We start from the raw sequence: 19,866 nt of genomic DNA, 5'->3' as shown, positions 1-19,866 counted from the left end.
GTTTACAATCGTGTAAACTTTATTACTCTACAGCAACGTCTGCAAGAGGTGAATTTAGAGCCATCACACCTAGAAGACACAAATGCTCAATATGATGGGCTTAGTAGGACTATAAGAAATGCGATCTCTCAGTCAACAGAAACACATTCCAAGAAGTACTATAGCACTCTCATCTCTCTGTGGATGACCAAAACGATCCTATCACTTATAAAAAACAAGGATTTCTGGCATAATAAGCTTAGACAGAAAAGAAAAAAAAAAAAAAAAAAAGAAAACTATAGAATGAAATATAATGTTGTGCGAAATAAAGTCACAGCTGCCATAAGAAAGCGTAAAAAAAAATACTACTCTCAATTAATAGCCAGAAGTTCTAATTATTCAAAGCTAGCATGGCAAATCATTAATTCGGTTATTAGACCTACAGCTGTTGGTTTTGTAATGCCCGACTTTGAAGTTTTAGGAATAACGCTGAATTCATTGGCTGCTTCGTTTAATACCTATTTCTGTGAAATAGGTTCACGGATTGCGGACGCATGCGCTTTGGTTGAGAGCCCCGGTGCCGTTTCTTACAGTTTGCCATCGTTCGGATATACTGATATAACCGCTGATGAAATTGTCGCAGTTGTTAAGGCCATGCCAGCGAAGCATTCTGCTGGAATACATGACATCTCTGCTTTTTTACTAAAGGAATGCATTAATATATTAGCCGTTCCACTAGAAAAAATCTTTAATCGCACCTTCCATGAAGCTACTTTCCCAGACTGTTTAAAAGTAGCTAAAGTTATCCTATATTTTTAAAGTGGGGATCATAATGCTTTTGAAAATTATCCCCCCATTTCCATCCTCAGCAGTATTATTATTCTATTTGAAAAACTTTTAGCGGCGCGAGTAACAGCTTTTGTGGAACGCGAAGCTATACTCTCCACCTGTCAGCATGGCTTTAGGAGCAATCGATCAACTGGCACAGCGGTCCTCTCAATTTCAAACCTCATAAATCAGCTATTAAATGATAACAAATTTGTCTTGGGCGTGTTCTCAGACATTAAAAAGGCTTTTGATTTGGTGGATCACGACATCCTGCTTCGCAAATTAGAGTGCTATGGCTTCTGCGGTATAGCACTCGAATTTTTTCGCAGTTATTTAAGAAATAGAAAACACTATGTTGAATTGCTCCATCTGAAATCAGAGTACAAGGTTGTTGGTGCCGGCATGCTGCAGGATTCAGTCCTTGGGCCTATTCTATTCTCCACATACATAAATGGCCTCCCCAAAGCATTAAATAAATTTACAGCATTCATGTATGCTGACGACACTGCCTTGATTTGCGCAAGTGAATCATATGAGGATGTGATCAAAAGTGCAAATCTTGAACTTAACTCTATCTCTCATTGGTTTGCTAGCAATAAGTTGGCGCTTAACCCTGCTAAAACAAAGTACGTTCTATTTAGGTCCCCACGCAAGCCGCCACCAACTCAGAACCTGCATATTAACATTCAAGGCTCTGTCATTAAACAAGTTGATCACATCACTTACTTAGGAATTATACTAGATGAGCAATTACACTGGCAACCTCACATCGAATCTCTTTGCAAAAAGTTATCCCGTGTCTGCTTCACACTGTTAAAATGTCAACAGTACTTCGATTCTGTCACTCTAAGAACAATATACTTTTCTTTATTTCACAGTCACCTATCTCATATTGTGTTGAATCTTGGGGCCATGCCTATCTGACATAGAACCACTTTTCAAAATTCAAAAAAGAGCAATTCGGTTCATATCATCTTCTAGTTACCGTGCCCATATGACGCCTCCCTTCAAATCTTTAAAGACACTTCCCCTTCATCTAATAATTCAGCATAAAACTGCGATAATGGTGCACCGTCCGATCACCAGCAACTATCCTTTACCCTCATCTCACTTTGTCTCCTCACAATACAGATCACGAAGTGCAGCGAAAAAGAATGTTCTCATCCCAATTAGCAAAAATGTGTATGGCAAAAGAACTCTTCTGCCTGTAGGGACTACAATATGGAATGAAATCCCTATAGAAATAAAGCAAAATACCAACTTCTCTGCACTGTTAAAATCATACTATTACAATAGGTTGTGACTCCTTTACTCCTTTGAAATTTTGCCAAATGTCTACGCTGTCTAATAAATAATTTTTCCAGGACATTATATGCATGGATCCCAACTAGCCTGCAAGCTAGGGATCCAGATGCTTGTTGCAATGTTACTTGTGTTGGTTTTGTTGTGTTTGAAATAAAAATTGATTGATTGACTGATTGAAAATCGCCCATAGAGTTGAAGCTTTTCTGCCGGCTAGTATGTTCCTGGATAACACAATTTCCCAGCCACTACATTCAAAATTTCCACAAATTATAGTCGTACAAAAAGTTTGCCGATCGACTGCACATGTTCCAACTTATTATCTGGCCAAGCCAGGGAGTATGAGGCATGATCTAGAGAACGGCGACGCTCACTCACCAAACTGACTTCTTGCAGTGCCTTGGTGCAAGGTGGAAAAGCTAACATGTGAAGGCTGTTTCCGCGAAGACAGAAAGCAGAGACTGAATAATATCTTCACAATGCCTTAAAGGCATGTAGGCAAAGCAAGGCAACTATGCGCTACATATGAGTGGCTAAGATATGGCAAGAACACGCTGAGGGTCAGCCGCCGTGACAGCCTCTCCACAGTGCATTAGAATAAGGGGGCGAAGCATCCGGAAACAACAAGGAAGACGCCAAAATACCAGATGTGTTGCTAAATCACTTCCACACTGCAAACAGCACAAATAATATTGAATTCTGCAAGATATAAAATAGGGCTCATCATTGTCTTAAGCAAGGAATGGTGCATCTTTACGAGATCAAAATGTCAATAAATGCCTTTGTACCTCATTCAACACCACCAGTTTTTGAAATCATGGAGTTAGGATCATACATTTTATCAGATAAAACTATCTGCTCTCCATTTTTAAAAGAGATATATCACAGAGTTTTAGAGTAAATGAATTCATGTTGCAGCCTTCTAGAAAATATTAGCTTTTGGCCTTTTTAACAATATGGGATAAACTATTTAAGTGACAGCACTGACACTAGCAGTTTTCCACCTTTTGAACAGCCAATATTAGCGCAAGTAGTGGATGCATACAATTATGTAATTAGTATCTGCACACCCTACTAACCAGACATCAGTGGGAGAGGTCTGTCGTGAAATGGACTTTATTGGCCAATGATGATTATCTGGCAGTTTGCTACATCAGTGCTTGCTGCAACAAAGTTCTACTAAACACAAGTCAACAATGCAGTAATGCGATATGCAGATGTTGCTCTTCTCCTGCTAGCATCCACTTTACTACTCAAGCTAGGTCACAGAGCCGAAACCAAACTGCGGTGCGCAGTGCACCATGGCTTACTAAATTACCATGCTCATTCACAGCTAGGGTAGTAAGTTTATGAGAACAGCTAAATGTAAACATCTTGAGCAACTGCCCGCTCATACCAACCTTTCAAAGAATAACTGTGGATTCTGTTCACACAACTGTAATTCATTAACTTCATTATGGCCGTGAAACTATTAAAATTTAAACCAAGAAGGCACCCAGAACACAAATCGTTCCTACTTTCAACTACAACAGGGGAAGTTCTGTGGTCCTGAGTGCACAGATTTGCGAAAGCAATTTTTCCACTGCCTAGGAAAAAAAATTCCAAAACAGATAATTGCAGTGCACATCTGCCTTTAAACCAAACCTAGTACACCCCTCAGATACTGCACGCATGCCAAAGCCGTTACTTCCTTTACAGCATCTCGATTCCACAACATATCATGAACTCTGTACTATCGGCGCCAAATGAAATGCGAACAGTGGACCGCGTGTAAAACAGTCCAGCTCAGGCAGTATTCCCGTCATCGTCAAAGATAGGCACGCTGTTATGGTCTGTGATAGTTTTGCTTCTCTTTTCTTTAAATTAGTTTCCTTGTTTTGCCACACTCTTTCAAGAGACGGCAACTTGCGCAACATGGTTTCGCTACTGATCGGCTGTAACCCACATTCTCGCTTCTCCCACAAGGGCTAGAGCCGCTGCCGGTAGCGAAACCGCGCTACGCAAGTCAATATCTCTGGAAAGAACAAATGCGGTGCTCCTGTGGCATAATGAGAAAATATACGTAAGAGAAAACAGAAGCAAAACAGTCGCAAACCAGAAGAGCGTGCCCATCTCTGATGATGAAGAGCAAACTGCCTCAGCTGGACCTTTTTTCATGCACTCCGTTGTTCGCATTTCATTTGGAGCCAATAGTATCTCACATTCTGTCCCAAACAACAAAAGCAACAATAAACTGTCTACATGATTTGCTTTGCTGTAAAGCATGTAGGCAATTTTTGCATGTGTACAACATGAAAAGCCTGCACAGTACTAAGAAAAAAACAACTAAGTGCAGACATCTTTGTTGAGTTGCACTTGGACAGATCAACCTAGAATTTCTGTTAACATATGATTAAGCACAGCAAGTATCAAAAAGCCCCACTACTAATTTTTCATGAAGTAATGGGCAAAATGCAAGCCAGAAACAAATACAGTACAAGACAAATGCTGCCAAACATAAAATAGTACTAACAACAGATTCAAGAAGCCCCCAATAAGCATTAATATCAGAGATATTTGCAAATGTTTTCAAGCCTTTTAGCCCCCACCCCCTCCCCCTTTATTTTTGCAACAATTAACTTCACAAACTTGGCAGCCATGGATGTCCACATTTTCTTTTTCCAGATCTACCATAATAAAACGAATACAATAAAGTACAATAATGAGAATTTGCATGCAGCTAAAACATACCAAAAACGAAAAGAGAACACTGCTTTTAACAACATCCTTTTAAACCATAAAAGAAGTTTTGTAACATTTATATGGCAGGCTACAAGCATGAAACCGAAAAAATAGTGTCCATAAGCCACTAGAAAATCTTACAACAATCTTTTACAAACACTCACCAGATAATATGATGAGCCGCTCCTGCAAAAGGGGTAGTAATTCATGTGCTCCCTCCATCATCCTTGAAGGCCCTAAAAACAAGCACAAGGCACTGCTTCTGAACTGGGACCAAATGCCATGCGATGGTAACACAACCATTTTTTGTAACATTTAATTTACGCGTGTCATCAAAGGAAACATTCTTTCTGCAATAGCAAGAAAAATACCAACCTCCAAGTCTAAAGCTTAATAACTCAACTGCATTAGGACCTTGACAAATACTGCAACACTGAAATAACTTCTAAGCATTTCTTACGCACGCACAGTTAGCACTAGTGACGGCACATACATAACATACTACAGCACCAGCGTCGTTTTTGCCGAGAGCATCCACATGCAACACAACACAGATTTTGCGACTAAATAAATAAATACGCTTCGATAGTCTTGCTTCGCGAACGTAAAAACACACAGAATGTTGATTTCCTAATTTTTTTTCTTCGCTGCAATTCAATCTAGTTGCTAAGTTTACTACAGCAACGAGTTACACGTTGCCTGGCAATTAATGTAAACGCGCACACTACACTGTTCAAGAACAAAGCAACAACATAATACAAGACAAGTGTCAAGGGCAGGCGCCACGAACAAATGCAATGTAGCGACAGATGCTATCCTCAGAACAGCTGAACGAAATGTGATGCGGTAGCAGCGTGTAACGGTACGGAAGGCGCCCCCGAAGCCTCTTAACTCGAAGGTATCCCCGCCTACAATGACTTCATTGCCAGATTTTCTTTTTTTTTCTGAAATCTGTAAAGTAGCCATCCTCTTTTTTTCATTCATTAATATTTTTTTCACAATGTGCGAGTTGTAGTGAGAACACTGCTGTCAACTAAAAAAAGTACGATGCGGTTAAAAACACAACTGTACAAACAAAAAAAAAGCAAACAGACACTTCTGTTACTACTCGTTTCACACAGCCTGTTAAATGTGGAGTACACCCTTCAGCACATGACGGAAAATCAGATCCCGAAGGATCGATCTGACATGTAGTACCGTTAGGCTAGAGCAGAACTCGACGCTTGCTCCTCGTCGTACACAGGATCCTTACCAGACTTGTAGCGAAAAGCTCCTTCGCTGTCGGCTGGACCATCAGTAGATGACTTGGTCGCACACATCACCTGCCTATGTTAACCAAAACATCATGATGACGCGTAAAAACTAAGACAGCTCCAATATTGCACTTCAAAAAACAGCATCACTAATCGGCCATGTTTACATCCATCGCCGCTCCTGTCACCATTGGTCGATAAATCAAAAGGTTCATTTTAAATAAAAGCAAATAACAAAAAGTTATTTCAATAAAATTCTTTTTAAAATACGTAAAAGTTAAAAACTTGTTTTCACGTTCTGATTCCTAATTCTGCACCAAACCCGGCGCTTCTTAAGTGCGGGGTTGATACTGCTGCTACTGCAGCGCTGCTGCCATACAGCTGCTGCTGCGTTTGAAGAACAGCAAAGAGCCGAGAGTGAGGCACTGTGATCGCTGCAGTCAGATTATGAAAGTTTTGCGTAGTACAGTGTTTTCCTTAACTTCATCGTGTTTGCCACCTCGGGACAAGCTACGGTATTTCCTTCCGGATTGTTCATTAGGAGCGTTAGGTGTCACATCTGTTAAAATTTCCGACTAACATTATCCGACAAGCATAGGACGTAGATGACGATGATAAGCTCTTTATTTACTCCCAAAAAAGGGGAACCAGCCGAAAGACAGGTTGCACTGCTTAGAGAAGGTCAGCAGGGATCCCTTGGGACTCTGCGGTCTCCAATGCGCGCAATATGAGCTGGCGCTATTGGGCGAGCTCGGTGGTACGCAGGAGGGACTCCCACGCATCCACTGTAGCTGAATTGTTTGCGTTGTGTCGTGTACATATCCACACCATGTGAATGAATGTGGCCGGTTGTGAGCAGTGTTTGCACGTAGGTGCAATAAGATTTGGGAAAAGTTTGCTATATAGCCATGGGTTTGGAAAGGTTCCTGTTTGTATTTTGCGCCAATGGACGGCCTCGCGCCGGGATAGTTCCCGGTATGCAGTGGCACCGGTCGAGCCGATAAGAGATCTTGTTTCTCACGAACCTCTGCATGATACAGATTACAGGTTCAACGCTGCTGAACCGAGTGTGGAGCGAAACCTTTGGCTGCGGGCGACCAAGCGTTGCATCGAACACAACCAGCGTTCAGTTGAACGCAGTAAATTTCACCGGCTTGGTGGTGGTGGTGGTAAATATGGGGGACACTTAAGCAGCCCCGCTTTAACCAAGCCGTATGAACGTGTCCTAGTAGCCTATAGGGGTAACGTGAATACCAGGGTCCTGGCAGGCTGATTCTGACATAACCGTCTCATGTGAAACGAGAGACCCCGAGACCCAAGTTGGCAGCTTCTGCCATTTGTGGCTACGACATACGAGCATACGCGACGAGACAAGCTGGCTGGCATAGTGTTGCTTTCGCATAAGCTCCGTGTGCGCTAACTGGCAGAGTTGAAAGTATATTGAAGTAGTGAGCGTTTTACGAAACACCCGTCTGGTTCGGGTTTCGGAAGGTAACATGCTGCTAGTTGCAATGACGTACGGCAGTATTTGGAAACTAACTGTGCGAAGGAGGTTTTTTGATGCGTCATGACGTTATGGATAATAAAAGGCACGCATCGGATGGGACAGCTGCGCCAATCGTGCCATTTTTATACAAATACACAAAGAATGTTCAACACCTCCACAAATTTACAGTAATGAACAGACAGTCAGATAAACCAGTGCACACACAATACAATACACAATGCAAGACACACCATACATAATACATGGTACAACACAATCCACATCAGAAATAGCCGGCCCTCACAAAACGGACTCCACACACTAGCTTCCACTCGCAGGTACATATGTGCATGTGTCCGCAGAGAATTGTGACACATTCTACGCCTTTTCTATCCTGTAAATCAATTTCAAACGCCGCTGATGCCTGCTGTACTAACGCCTCCTAGACGTCTGTGTCTGCTTCGGTTTGCTGTGGTGCGGCGTTCGAGGAAGCGGCAAATGGAAGGCGCCGCTCGGATGCACAGCAATAATGAAGTTATTGCAATGCATCGCGTTTTTAAAGAACAAAAAAAAAAAATTCAACGGTGCGCTGCTACAATGTGATGCAGACTTGCATTGCAAGCAGTGACTTTCTCCAGCTCCTTTCGAAAATTGACCATATCTAGCCGCACTAGCCTTTTTTTCTTTTTTTTTTTGTTCTTCCTTTATTATACCTACCAAGCTTTTACTGAATTGTCTCGATGCGCTCATATATGCACGGATCAGACGAAGTGAGCGTCTGCAGGTTCTTCACCCAAACCGGGCTAGGCGTTTGTTTTCCTACACAGCCGACGCAACTGAAGCGGGCATATATATGTCATCAGGCTGGCTTTGTTGAGTGTCTTCAATATTGAAGACACTCAACAAAGCCAGCCTGATGACGTCTTGTGGCGACGCGTTGTTGACGCTGACCTGGCCGGTCGCGATATCGATTAACAAGATTTTGTTGATGCCGGCGACGCTGGTGAAGTCGCGGAGTCGTTTTGCGATGAAACGGTCATCCGGGAAGTGCGGGCATCAAGCGACGCCGAAGCATCGGACGACGAAGACAGCGAGCCATCGAAGCCAGCGCCCGTAAGCGCGACCACAGCAGTGAACAGCCATCATCGGATGCGCGCTTAAGATGCAGACAACGATCACCGGCTTTTTTTCTCAATTTTTTTTTTTTTTTCATTGATGTCGATTTTTTTTTGTGAGCGGCCCACATATCACGAAGTTCTGGATACAACGAACGAATTCCCCGTGACGCTCAGGTTCGTTATAAGCGGGCTCGACTGATGCGCTCATATATACACGGATCAGACAAAGTGAGCGTCTGCCTGTTCTTCGTCCAAACTAAAAAAAAAAAAAAAAAAAAAAAGAAAAAAAAAAAAAAAGCAGCCTTCATACGCAAGAAAAAGCCAGAACGTAAGTTGAGCACACCAGAGCCTTCTGCGATTGGCTGCCTCGCGAGCTGCTCCCGGGCGAACCCAGAAACAGCTACAGCGACGCGGCAATGCTTTGGCGGCCCTCAGCCCACCATGCAACGCCTCGCCGCGTTCAACCCGACTATTGCGGTTGTAGCTGAACGTCTTCACATAAGCGTCTGAGCATAATCACAGCATTTCACGAAGCAGCAAAATATGCGTTTTGGAGCAGATGTGGAGCAGACATATAATCGTTTTGGAATTCCTGTACTTTGTTAAGAGCATGCGGCCAAATCTTTATTTAAAACATAAAGGCTTCAGATACAGGTACCCTCTCCGATTACAAAGAGCCCCATATCGCGTTTCGAGGATACTTCACTGCACAGACTGTGAACAGCGAGAGACCAGCGCTCAGTTTCAGTGCACTGAAGGAAGGATGCAAACTAGGCAAATATGAGTATACGCGCGAGAACACGTGACGCCATTTTGAATAAATAAAAGAAGATCAGAGACGGCTACCACCGTTTTTCCTTTCCTTGCTTTAATAAGAACACAACTGAAGATGCAGTGCTATTTTTATTTCATTTATCCTAAAAGCCCTCTGCTCAATTAATAGTAATCACATTGTCCAACACAATATTACAAAATGCAACACACGCTGCAGGTCTTTCCTGAACAACGATTACTACATTGGTGCCAAGTGGAGAAGTAAACAACATGTACGTGTTGACGCTTCTACACACAAAGATTAGTTCATTGAACACTCAACATATAATACATATATGTATACTTATGGTGCAACACTCTTAAGAGAATTTTATTTTTCATATTATTCTAAAAAGCTAAAGTACAATTCTTTTGGGAAACCTATTCGTCTGACAAGCACTCAGTCATGTACACACACTGGATGTACAGGTTATTTGCAACAATAACACTTGTGTAGCCTTCTTACTCTATGGATTCGAACATCATGCCAGTCAAAAACACTTGCGTCCCTGCCTAGTACGGAAGGATGGGCGCGGTCACTCTGCCGTTCACAACAAGGATAAATCTTGTAGAAAACCCTCGGAGGAATTCTTCCTCCCCCAGTGTTAGTTATTCATTTAAACTTATGGAATTCGGAAGACGATAATAAAACAGCGTGTTAAAAAAGTTGCTGGCTCATCTAAGTGCCCTAGACGCAATCTCGCAGAACAGAGTTTGCTATACTAAGAAATATTGGATAGTTTATAACGCAGCACATGCGATTTCAAACATGGACCAGTAAAATTGTATGGGAGCAGTGATTTCTAAATGAAGCACAGGGCTTTTCGGCTACCCCGTCGCGGCACCCTATATTGCCAGAGAATATTCCATGACTACTTGGCGATTACACCAAGAATTGTAAATTGATTTATAGGAAAGGCGAAATACCTGTCGCATTTCTTCATGGACACATGAACCGCGCCTCGTGCTTTTAACGTGGACACCTGACACGCGCGGTAAGGGCAGGGAGAAAGGCGGGAGTGAAAGCGAAGAGGCTACCTGGCGATCTTTAACGTTTTCTTGAAAGCAACAGCGCGAAAAAACACTGTAATGTTCATATCTTTCCGCAATAAACTCCCTGGCGCCAGATGACGACCTAGGATTGTATGAAGGGAATGTTTAAGAAATCAAAGGGCTTCAGCGATGCTGAATCGAATGTGGAGCTAAAACTTTGGATGTGGGCAACCGAGCGCAAAAAAAGTGCACCCACCAGCATTCTATGCAGAATCCACCTTCATGTCCAGTCAGACCGGCAGACGCGCTCCCCTCGATGAGCTCTCCACTTCGATGTGCGGGAACTACCCTCCTCTACTGCATGCGTGAATCTGCTGAGATGCCGCTGGCCTCCTCTGCGGCGGGCACAAGAACCTGACGCGGCGGTCGGCGCTACGGCGTACGTCACTAAGGAAACGCACAGCCTTGGCGCCTTCCGTTAGAGGTCATTTTCAAATACTTTGCATGCTAGCTGTGCAGCTTCGCTCCAAAGCTGTGAGTGCACCACATGCCCCGAAGTGGTGGCGCAGTGGTCAACATGCCCAACTACTGAATGGAGTCCCCGCTTTCCGACCTGATCGATGGCGGTTGTTTAGATGGAGGCGAAACGGAGAGGGGCCCTTGTACTGTGCAATGTCAATGCACATTGCCTCGCATGTCGCGGCTACACGAGGAATTAGAACTGTAGAAACGGTTTGCTTGCTTGTTAAACGTTTTATTTTCCTTTAATGAGGGGACACGAGCCGGCGAAGATGGTGAACGCCGGCCTCAGTTGGTCAGCAGCCCGTCTGCGCAAGTGCCAGCCGCCCCGCGAGCACGGCGTCAGGGCATTTTGAGCCCCTACAGACGAGCACCCGAGGAAGCCCTCGTCTCTTCGGTGAGGGTGGGTTGGAAAGTGGAGATTGACACTACAAGTGGGATAAAGAGAAACGACTCTGTTGGCATTCAGCCGGGGCCGGACACCAGAACGTGTACGTCGGCCTTCGACAGCCCCTTCGCCGGAGGTGAGTATAGTTGGCGCCGAACAGTCATCAATAATTTCCCAGGGCCGCAGCAGCGGTCGCCCTAGCTCCTCATCGGGGGATCGGAGGGTGGGTGCCCGCAACGTTGGGTGCCCGGAGGATAAGCGCGCGGGCAGCGGTGTTTGCCGCTTCGATCCCTGGTAGTCCCTGATGGGCGCCCACACGATATGCGCCTAGGCTGGGATTCCACGTCGCGGACCGCATTGTAAAGCAAACGGTGAGCTAGTGTACCCACCTAACCGCGCATTTAACTTTCACAGAGAACCTCGAGTCGGCGAAGAGAGTTCGGCATTGGGCGGTCAGAAAATTGCGACTTCCTCGAACCGTTGAGCTCTCTTGGCTCGGTAAGAGAGTCCATTGGCCTGTGTGTTGAGGTGCACTGTACCACCGCCGTGCAGTGGCCCGAACGGGTCAGACCAGCCACATCGACGTAGCAGACCCCTGGTTTGGAGCCGTGTTTAGAGTGCAGCGCATGCGCTCGAGCTAAGCGATGACCTTCGTGGAGGTCCGGAATCATAGCGTGCGACAACGTTCCCCCACAGCTTGTGTCGTCAACCCTCGAGGATACGGCGAGTTTCGTTGTCCTGAACACAAGGTGAGGCGATTTTGAGGCGCTTTAGCAGACGCTGTTCTGACCTCGTCTAAACCAAGCGTGAGTATACTGGCTAACGGTACGGGCCTCCCGCAACTCCTGGAAGGTGCAAAACACCCGCAGACCAAGAAGTCGGTCCGTGGAAGTTGTGATCGATTGGGAGGTCCAATGCCCGCTTCACCACTTTCCTAATGATGACGTCGAGTGGTCGCACATTAGCAGCGCTGAGGTGTAGGTACGGGGTAGAATTTAGGATGGGGTGGTAACGTGGGCCTGCGCAAGACGGAGCGCATCGCATCACCGGACAGCCCAACGCCGGTTCGATAGCCGCAGCAGCATGTGGCCCACCATGTCCCCAGCGCGCTTAAATTTAGAGATTGTAGTGTCTGCTTTGAGCCAACAGTGAATATGGAGGCCCAAGACCCGGACCTCATCCACCTCGCGCGCAGGGATCTCGCGCAGGGAGATGGTAATCGAGGTGGGATCGGTCTTGGCAGCGCGAATGTGTAGCATTTCCAATTTGGGGGGGGGGGGGGGCGTAGACGAGATCACAGGCGTTAGCATACGTCTCAACTATAGTGGCTAACTGCTGGATACTCTCATCCATGGCGCCGATGGATCCTGTGTTGGTTCAGAGTGATGTCAATGAAGTAAAGTAAATGGTGCACCCCTCCACCTGCTGCCCCAGGCAGCACACATTTTGGGCCCAGTGTTGGTTCGGTGTTGGCAATGTCCGGGCCAATGTACGACCAGTCGTTACCGATGTAGTACAAACACTGGGCCCAATATTTGCGCTGCTTGGGGCAGTAGTTTGAGGTCCATCATGGCTATGTTGAATAACAAGTGCGAAAGCACAGCACCATGGGGTGTACCGCTGGTTCCCATATTGTAAAGACCATACTCCTGATCATCGATCCGGAGGATGGCCCGCTGCTGGGAGAGGAAGTCTCGGATGTAGGCAAACGCCCTAGTCCCGCAGTTGATGCGGCTGAGGTTAGAGAGGTAGTTCCGTGTTTTGCATTTTCTAACGATCCCCTCAAGTCCAGCGCATTGTCTCTACGCTAGGCGAGGATGACTATTTCACAAGCATTTCCGCCACTGAGGGTCGGGACTTTCACGTCGTCACAAACCATAAGCCCTTGGCGTTTGCCTTCCAATGGAATCACAACACCTACATGAAAGCGAGATTCGCCAACTGTTCTTTACCTCAGAGTTTACAGTGAATCTCCGTCACGTCCATGGACCGCAAAATGCTGCTGCTGATACACTTTCCCGTGTTGTTGGCATGATGTCCGACTCACCAGTGGACATGGAGGAGTTAGCAGCCGCACAGCGCAACGACCAACAGCTACATCCCCTTCGTTTCTCGTTTACGTCCCTCCTTCACTGCATGTCCGCTGCCGTTTTCCTTCATGTTGATTACTTGCGAGACATCCACTGGTGTTCCGCGCCCATACGTACTGTTTTGCCAAATATAACCAGGCTGCATGTGTTGCTCTTCACTTGTATTATAAAGCCAATATAGATTTCCAAGGGATCACAACTCGTTAAGAAGTGAGGACAGGCACTGGCCTTCAGTTTTCACACACTTAAAGCTTCAGATGTAGTATGAATTCACTACCACACAGCCTAGAAGCAGACCCTGCAGCCTGGTTACTTTTGGCAAAAACGGTACTTTTGGTTTTTCGTCGCGCACTATTTGACAAATTGCACCACATGAGCCACCCTAGTATTCATGCCACACAGAAGCTGGTTACAATGCGTTTCCTTTGGCCGAGCATGAATGCCGATGTCCGTCGCTAGTCACGAACCTGCCTTCACTGTCAGCGCGTGAAAGTTCAACGGCATACCGTCACGCCTGCCTCTCGCAAGTCCACATATACATTGTTGGACCTCTTCTGTCATCATGTGGGGCCTCGTACCTGCTCACATGTGTGGGCCGTTTCACCCGCTGGCCGGAGGTTATATCCATTTCTGACACAACGGCAGAAATAGTTGCTACGGCCTTCATTGTCGGCTGGGTGTCTCGTTTTGGCTGCCCATCTGTCGTCACCACCGACCGCGGCCGCGAGTTTCAGTCGGCCCTGTTCACCGCCCCTACCAACATCCTGGGCGTCCGTCACATTCATACGACCGCCTAGCATCCTTTGGCAAATGACATGGCGGAACGTCTTCGTCGCCAACTCAAAGGCTGCCCTTACCACTTATCAACCGAGGGAACGCTGGTCCGACCATCTTCCTCTCGTCCTTCTGGGCATCCGCTCAGCATTGAAGGCTGGCCGTGGCTGCTCTTCTGCTGAGCTGGCCTATGGCGTTTCCCTGCGACTTCCTGGGGAATTCTTCTCTCCTTCGGCCCCTTCGCTCTTTCCTGATGCTTCACCCTCCCTCCGGGACCTTCGGAACACATTTTGATACATTACTCCGGTAATACCTGCTAATCGTCACTCTCAATCCATGTTTTTGAGCCAGAATCTGGACTCCTGCAGCGATGTCTTCGTTCGCCGTGATCACGTCCGTACTGCCCTAAAACAGGTCTACAACGGACCGTTCCGTGTGCTCCAGCGTGCGACATTCACCCTAGACATCAACGGTCGTGAAGATGTGTCTGCTGACAGGCTGAAACTTGCCTATATTGCCACTCCAACCATGACCCCTCCACTCACTCTTGCTTCAACTCTGCCGACTCAGCCACCAAACTCGTCCGCTGCATGGGCAGGTCCTGTGGTTTCTGCTTTACGGTGGGGAGCTCTGGAGCTCCCATCGCGCCGCGCTCTTATCGCAAGCCATGGCACGGCGCTGGACAAAGAAGAAGAGGTTGGCACTAGGCGCCTCAGCGCGAGCTTTGCGCAATAAAAAAAAAAACTTCGAACTCGAACGCTGTCGGAGCTGGTTATTCGTCTTAGCTCCGACGTCTTCTCGAAGTTGAAGCAAGATGTCCTCTGCTGACATATAGGGTCTAAAGTCGTACATTGTGTCGGCGAAACACTTTATCCTTGAGGTATGGGGAGAAACGGTCGTGTACTATCGTCTCCATAAGCTTCCCGACACATGATGTGAGGGAAATTGGGCGCAGATTCTCAAAGCGTACCGCCTTCCCGCGCTTAGGGATGAAAGTCACGAGGGAAGTCTTCCATTCCTCTGGGAACCCTGAGCCATCCCAAATACGATTGACGAATTCGAGGAGTCGGGCGTACTCCTGATCCGGCAGATTCGCCAACAGCGTGACTGTAATTATGCGGTCTCTACCGGAGCCCGTACGTACCGCGCCTCATCTTAACGAGAGCTACCTAAAGCACGTGAAGCGTGAAAGGAGCATCCAGCTCTGCGTTTGGTTGCTCAGCATACTGGAACTCGGACCCTCTTGGATCCTCTATGCGACAGAGGTAGCGGGAGCACAAGTCGTCAGCAAACTTGGATCCTCTATGCGACAGAGGTAGCGGGAGCACAAGTCGTCAGCAAACTTGGATCCTCTATGCGACAGAGGACACAAGTCGTCAGCAAACTGAGCGGTAGTGCCCGGGTATGTGTGTAGAACACGTTTTAGATTTCGTTGTGTTTCACCGTGTGTGCTGGCCGGGTCGAGAAGCGTGCCGAAGAGCAGGTGCTCTTGGAGCTCATCTGTCCCGCGGCCCTATCACACCTTGCAATCCATCAGCTGGGACTCATACTGCTCGGCCTCTGTCGTAATTGGCATATGCGCAACCGGAGCCGCTTGTTCGTCTTGTGGGTACACTTCCACCGCCGGATCAGACCACGGCGGGCCTCCCACAGATGAAGGAGGTGGTTATCTACCGAAGGCTGGTCGTACGTCAGGGGAATCATTTGTGTGTACGCCCTGCAGATCGATGAGGTATCTGGCCCATACGTTGTATTCCTCTGAGAGTAGGATGTTAGGGATGGGAGCTGTCCGAAATGTGGCCACTGAGTAAGCTTGGCTTGGCTCCAGCGCCTGCGGGAAGGGTGCGTGTGGATGATAAGTCGTCGTACGCAGTGGTCGCTACCGAGAGTATCATTAAGATTCTGCCAAGTAGCGTGCGTCACGGACTTGGTGAAGGTGAGGTCGGGAAGGTGTCGCGAGCTACACAGGATAGTGTGAGTCGGGGAGTGTGGGTCTGTGAGGAGTGTGAACTGGAGCTTGAACATAGGTTCGGCCAAGCGCCGCCATCGGGGTTCATCCATCTGGTAACCCCACATAGTGTGCGGCGCGCTAAAATCGTCCAGCAGCACGAGTGGTGCCTTAGCTGCCAGCCGCAATGCATTGAGAAGGAGTTCCCCGCAGCAAGTGTGTGGCGCCTGCGGAGGGAAGTAGATGTTGAGGATGTACAGGAACTGATGCTGTCGGCGCAAGGGAAGGATTTGCACCATAGCGTATTTAATGTGGAGCACAAATATATGTGGAGATGTGGAACAAAAATATAATCGTTTTGGAGCTGCAATCCCTGTACTTTATTGCGACTTAGGAGCATGTGGCCAAATCTTTATTTAAAAATGAAGCCTTCAGCTACCCTCTCCGTTTACAAAGAGCCCCATCGCGTTTCGAGGATGCTTCATTGCACAGATTGTGAACAGCGAGAAACCAGCGTTCAGTTTCAGCGCACTGAAGGAAGCACATGAGTATATGCGGGAGAACGCGCGACGCCATCTTTTAATAAATAAAATATCAGAGATGGTTGCCGCCGTTTTTCCTTCCCTTCCTTTCATAAGAACACTACTGCAAATGCAGAGATATTTTTATTTCATTCATTCTAAAAGCCCCGTGCTTATTTTATAGTATTCACTGCACCCAGAAAATTTCAACGGGGCAAGTTTGAAAGCTCATGTGCTTCGTTTATGAATGAATGAATGAAAACTGGTGACGTCATGGCTAGTCGTGACGGTACATCGCGCGCCCCTTGTCGAACACAACTAGCGTTCCGTTGAACGCATCAAAGTTAAACGGCGTTCTGTAAATGGTTTACAGGAAAGGAAAGGCGCAGTATCAGATTCGCGGAATGCCGCTACTATATATTCCTCACGGTAGGCAAATAGATTTATGATGTGCGTTTAACGATCCCGGGCGTGGTGCAATTGGTTAAAGCGATCGGCTGGGGATCCGAGGGACCCAGGTGCGATTCCCGGTGAAGACACGAATTTTATTTTTCTTATGACGTCATCAGAATGATTGACAAGTGGAATTCCGCGGTATACCGCGGAATCTCTGTGGTGTGGCGTCAGAGGAAGCGGCAAACGAAAGGCGCCGCACAGAAGCTTTGATCGGACGCCCGACGGGGTTAGCTTCTTCTATCCGTGAATCACCTGGTGACGTCATGACCGGCTGGTACGTCACCGCGACGTCAGTTCCTATTATTAGAAATGGTTTGATGTCACCAAGCGATGACGTCTGTCACGAAATCGGCGCACGTTTTCATCAGGCCGGCATGGCGCGAGGCCCGCGCGGCGTCGCGTGGAAAGCTTGAGAAAAACCTCCTTCCCCGCGCGAGAGAGCGCGTAACCTTGTACGCGTCGCCGTCGCCCTCTTTCTCATCATCCGGCGATGACGCGGACTCATCAGCTGGAATACGCCAGAAAAATCGAGAATCTTCTATGGGACCTAGCCAATGACGACGCGCGGCTCGACGGGAGGAGGAGAGAGCGCTATAACCTAAAGAACCAGTGAAGCTAAGTGTGTGTGCGCGCTGGCTTTGGCGCGTACTAACAGACAGACGCGGCGCGCCCTATTTGAAGAGACCGCGCCGCTTGTGTAGTCAGTCAGCCAGTCAGTCAGTGGTCGCGGCGTGTTCGCCAGTGCTTCGGCTGGACTCGCGGGGATCACCCGCTGCTGGCAAGCCCACGGACCTGCAAGAGAGCGGCGCTCGTCATGCATGGCGGCCACATCGTGACTCTCGAGGCGTCGGACTGCAACAGTGCCCGGTGAACAATTTGGTGTTTGTTTATGTCGGGAAATAAAAACGAAGAAGAAGAGGTGCTCCTGCTCGGTCATTGTTTTGCTGCGCTCCGTCACGTTTTGTTTAGTTTTGGGTCTAATCTCGTTTTGTGAGCCCACTGGACCTTGTGTTACCAGCAAGTGCTGAGCGTGATTACGGTACGGCGAGTGCAAGGCACCGAGCGTCCTCTTCTTGATTTCCCACGTCCACCGCGATGGGAGGGGACCAACCCACAACCCCTAGTCTACCCAATCTCATGCGCCTAAGAGGTATCCATCCACTAATAACCACCCCGCATTGCGGCTTTTCCTGCTGCTGCTGCTTTTTATTTTTTTTTTCTTTCAGGCCACATGATCACCGATTCCAGGCTGAGAAATACGTGCTGAAGAAACATTTTTTTTTTTTCACTCCTAGACCTCCCTTCTTCTCACTCACCCTCCTCCCTCTGACAGCGCCGAGCTCACCCTGCTGCAACGCTGTCTTGAGGGCGACTGTAGTGCGTACATGGCTTGATCACGATCACGAAGTCGTCATATTTCATCATGACCGTTGGTTTTTCCGTCCACTTGGAAAGTGGGCACGAAATCTGTGTTGCCTTCGAAGACGGAGCGCGGCGCCTCCAGTGTCTGCGTTGTTCAGATGACTCTTTGGCTTGGCCGCTCCTCGTGCGCTTTGCTGGCGACGACGCCGGTTGTCGACGTCTTGAAAAAGGCCAGCTTGCTACGCCGAAAAAGTGGGTTAGCCGTCCTCTGGCGGGCGTCTACGGCCAGACGGCGGGGGAGTCGCAGCGGTTGCCTATAGCTCATCCGCTACGTGTTGATAAGAAGAGTCGCTCTAAATGGCCGAACATTGAGCGTGCCTGGATACGATCGGTGTTACCAGGATCCTGCTACCTTCAAGGATGGAGATGCGCAGTTTTCGAAGGAGTTAGGTCAAGATTTACACGGTTCCAGCCGAAAATCGACGGAGCCGGTACGCCACGCGTCCGATCGCTCCGCGCTGCGCTAGCGTTAGCGTTTGCTCATCCTCATCCTTATACCATCCTTTATCGATCACAACCATTCGTTAGAACTCTTCTGAGAACGAAACAACGGCTGCGGACACACTTTGCGGACACGACCTTAGCGACATAGGCGAGAAAGGCTTTTGTTGGTTTGTATTTAGAAAAAGAAAAGCGGAGCATCTGCCGCAATCCTCGGTGGACGTCTACACGGGGGTGACACATAAGCGATAGACGATTTTGCTAAGTTCTAAACCTACGGATTAGTGATTGCGTACCAAAACAATATCTGACTCTGCTGTAATGGAGGTAAGCGTGACTATAACGCACCGGAGTTCCCAGGTTCAAGCCCGACTGCCGGAAGCTGCGTTTCGGTGGATCGAAACGGGAAGGGATCCGTGTGCTGTACGTTGCCAGTGCAGTATAAAAAAATACCGATAGTTTAACTTAGTCAATCATGCAATATCGTGCAGCAGTAGGGCGCTTTCACACGGTTGTGCTTGCTGTGTCTCAATTAAATAATACCGCGCGCCCCTTGTTGAACACTAGCAGCGTTCTGTTGAACGCGTCAATGTTTACCGGTGTTCTACAATTGGTCTACACAAAAGGAAAGGTGCAGTATCTGTCACACTTGTTTCTGTGGACACCTGAAGTCCCTCGGAAAGGTAAAAGTTTAAATCTGCTTCAGACATCGGGTTGTTCTTGTTGTGACTGTCGGAAGAAGGAAAAGAAAATGCACGGGCCTGCTACTGGCTCTGTAGCTCAGCCACCTCCGCTGCCTCGTGCGGACACAAGA

The 19,866-nt window shown here is 47.5% G+C and overlaps 1 protein-coding gene across 4 annotated transcripts in view; it reads right to left on the bottom strand.

Moving 5' to 3' along the window:
• The window catches only part of trio (trio Rho guanine nucleotide exchange factor), a 294,295-nt gene extending 288,015 nt beyond the window's left edge, over positions 1–6,280 (bottom strand). For 3 of the 4 annotated variants that reach the window (XM_084590873.1, XM_084590874.1, XM_084590876.1), the window contains exons 1-2: positions 6,083–6,280; positions 4,995–5,066 (exon numbers count right to left, since the gene is read on the bottom strand). In XM_084590873.1, coding sequence (XP_084446999.1) covers positions 4,995–5,066; positions 6,083–6,149 — 139 coding nt within the window. In that variant the 5' untranslated portion in view covers positions 6,150–6,280. Of the gene's footprint in view, positions 1–4,994; positions 5,067–6,027; positions 6,047–6,082 lie in introns of those variants that run through there. The other variant, XM_084590875.1, reaches the window with a different exon arrangement.
• Positions 6,281–19,866: the final 13,586 nt, after the last annotated feature.

Source organism: Amblyomma maculatum, chromosome 1, assembly GCF_055883805.1.
Source record: "Amblyomma maculatum isolate TAMU_Amacu chromosome 1, ASM5588380v1, whole genome shotgun sequence".
Classification (NCBI taxonomy): domain Eukaryota; kingdom Metazoa; phylum Arthropoda; class Arachnida; order Ixodida; family Ixodidae; genus Amblyomma; species Amblyomma maculatum.
Note: the sequence above shows the minus strand (reverse complement) of the source record. Positions and strands in the feature narration are given on the sequence as shown.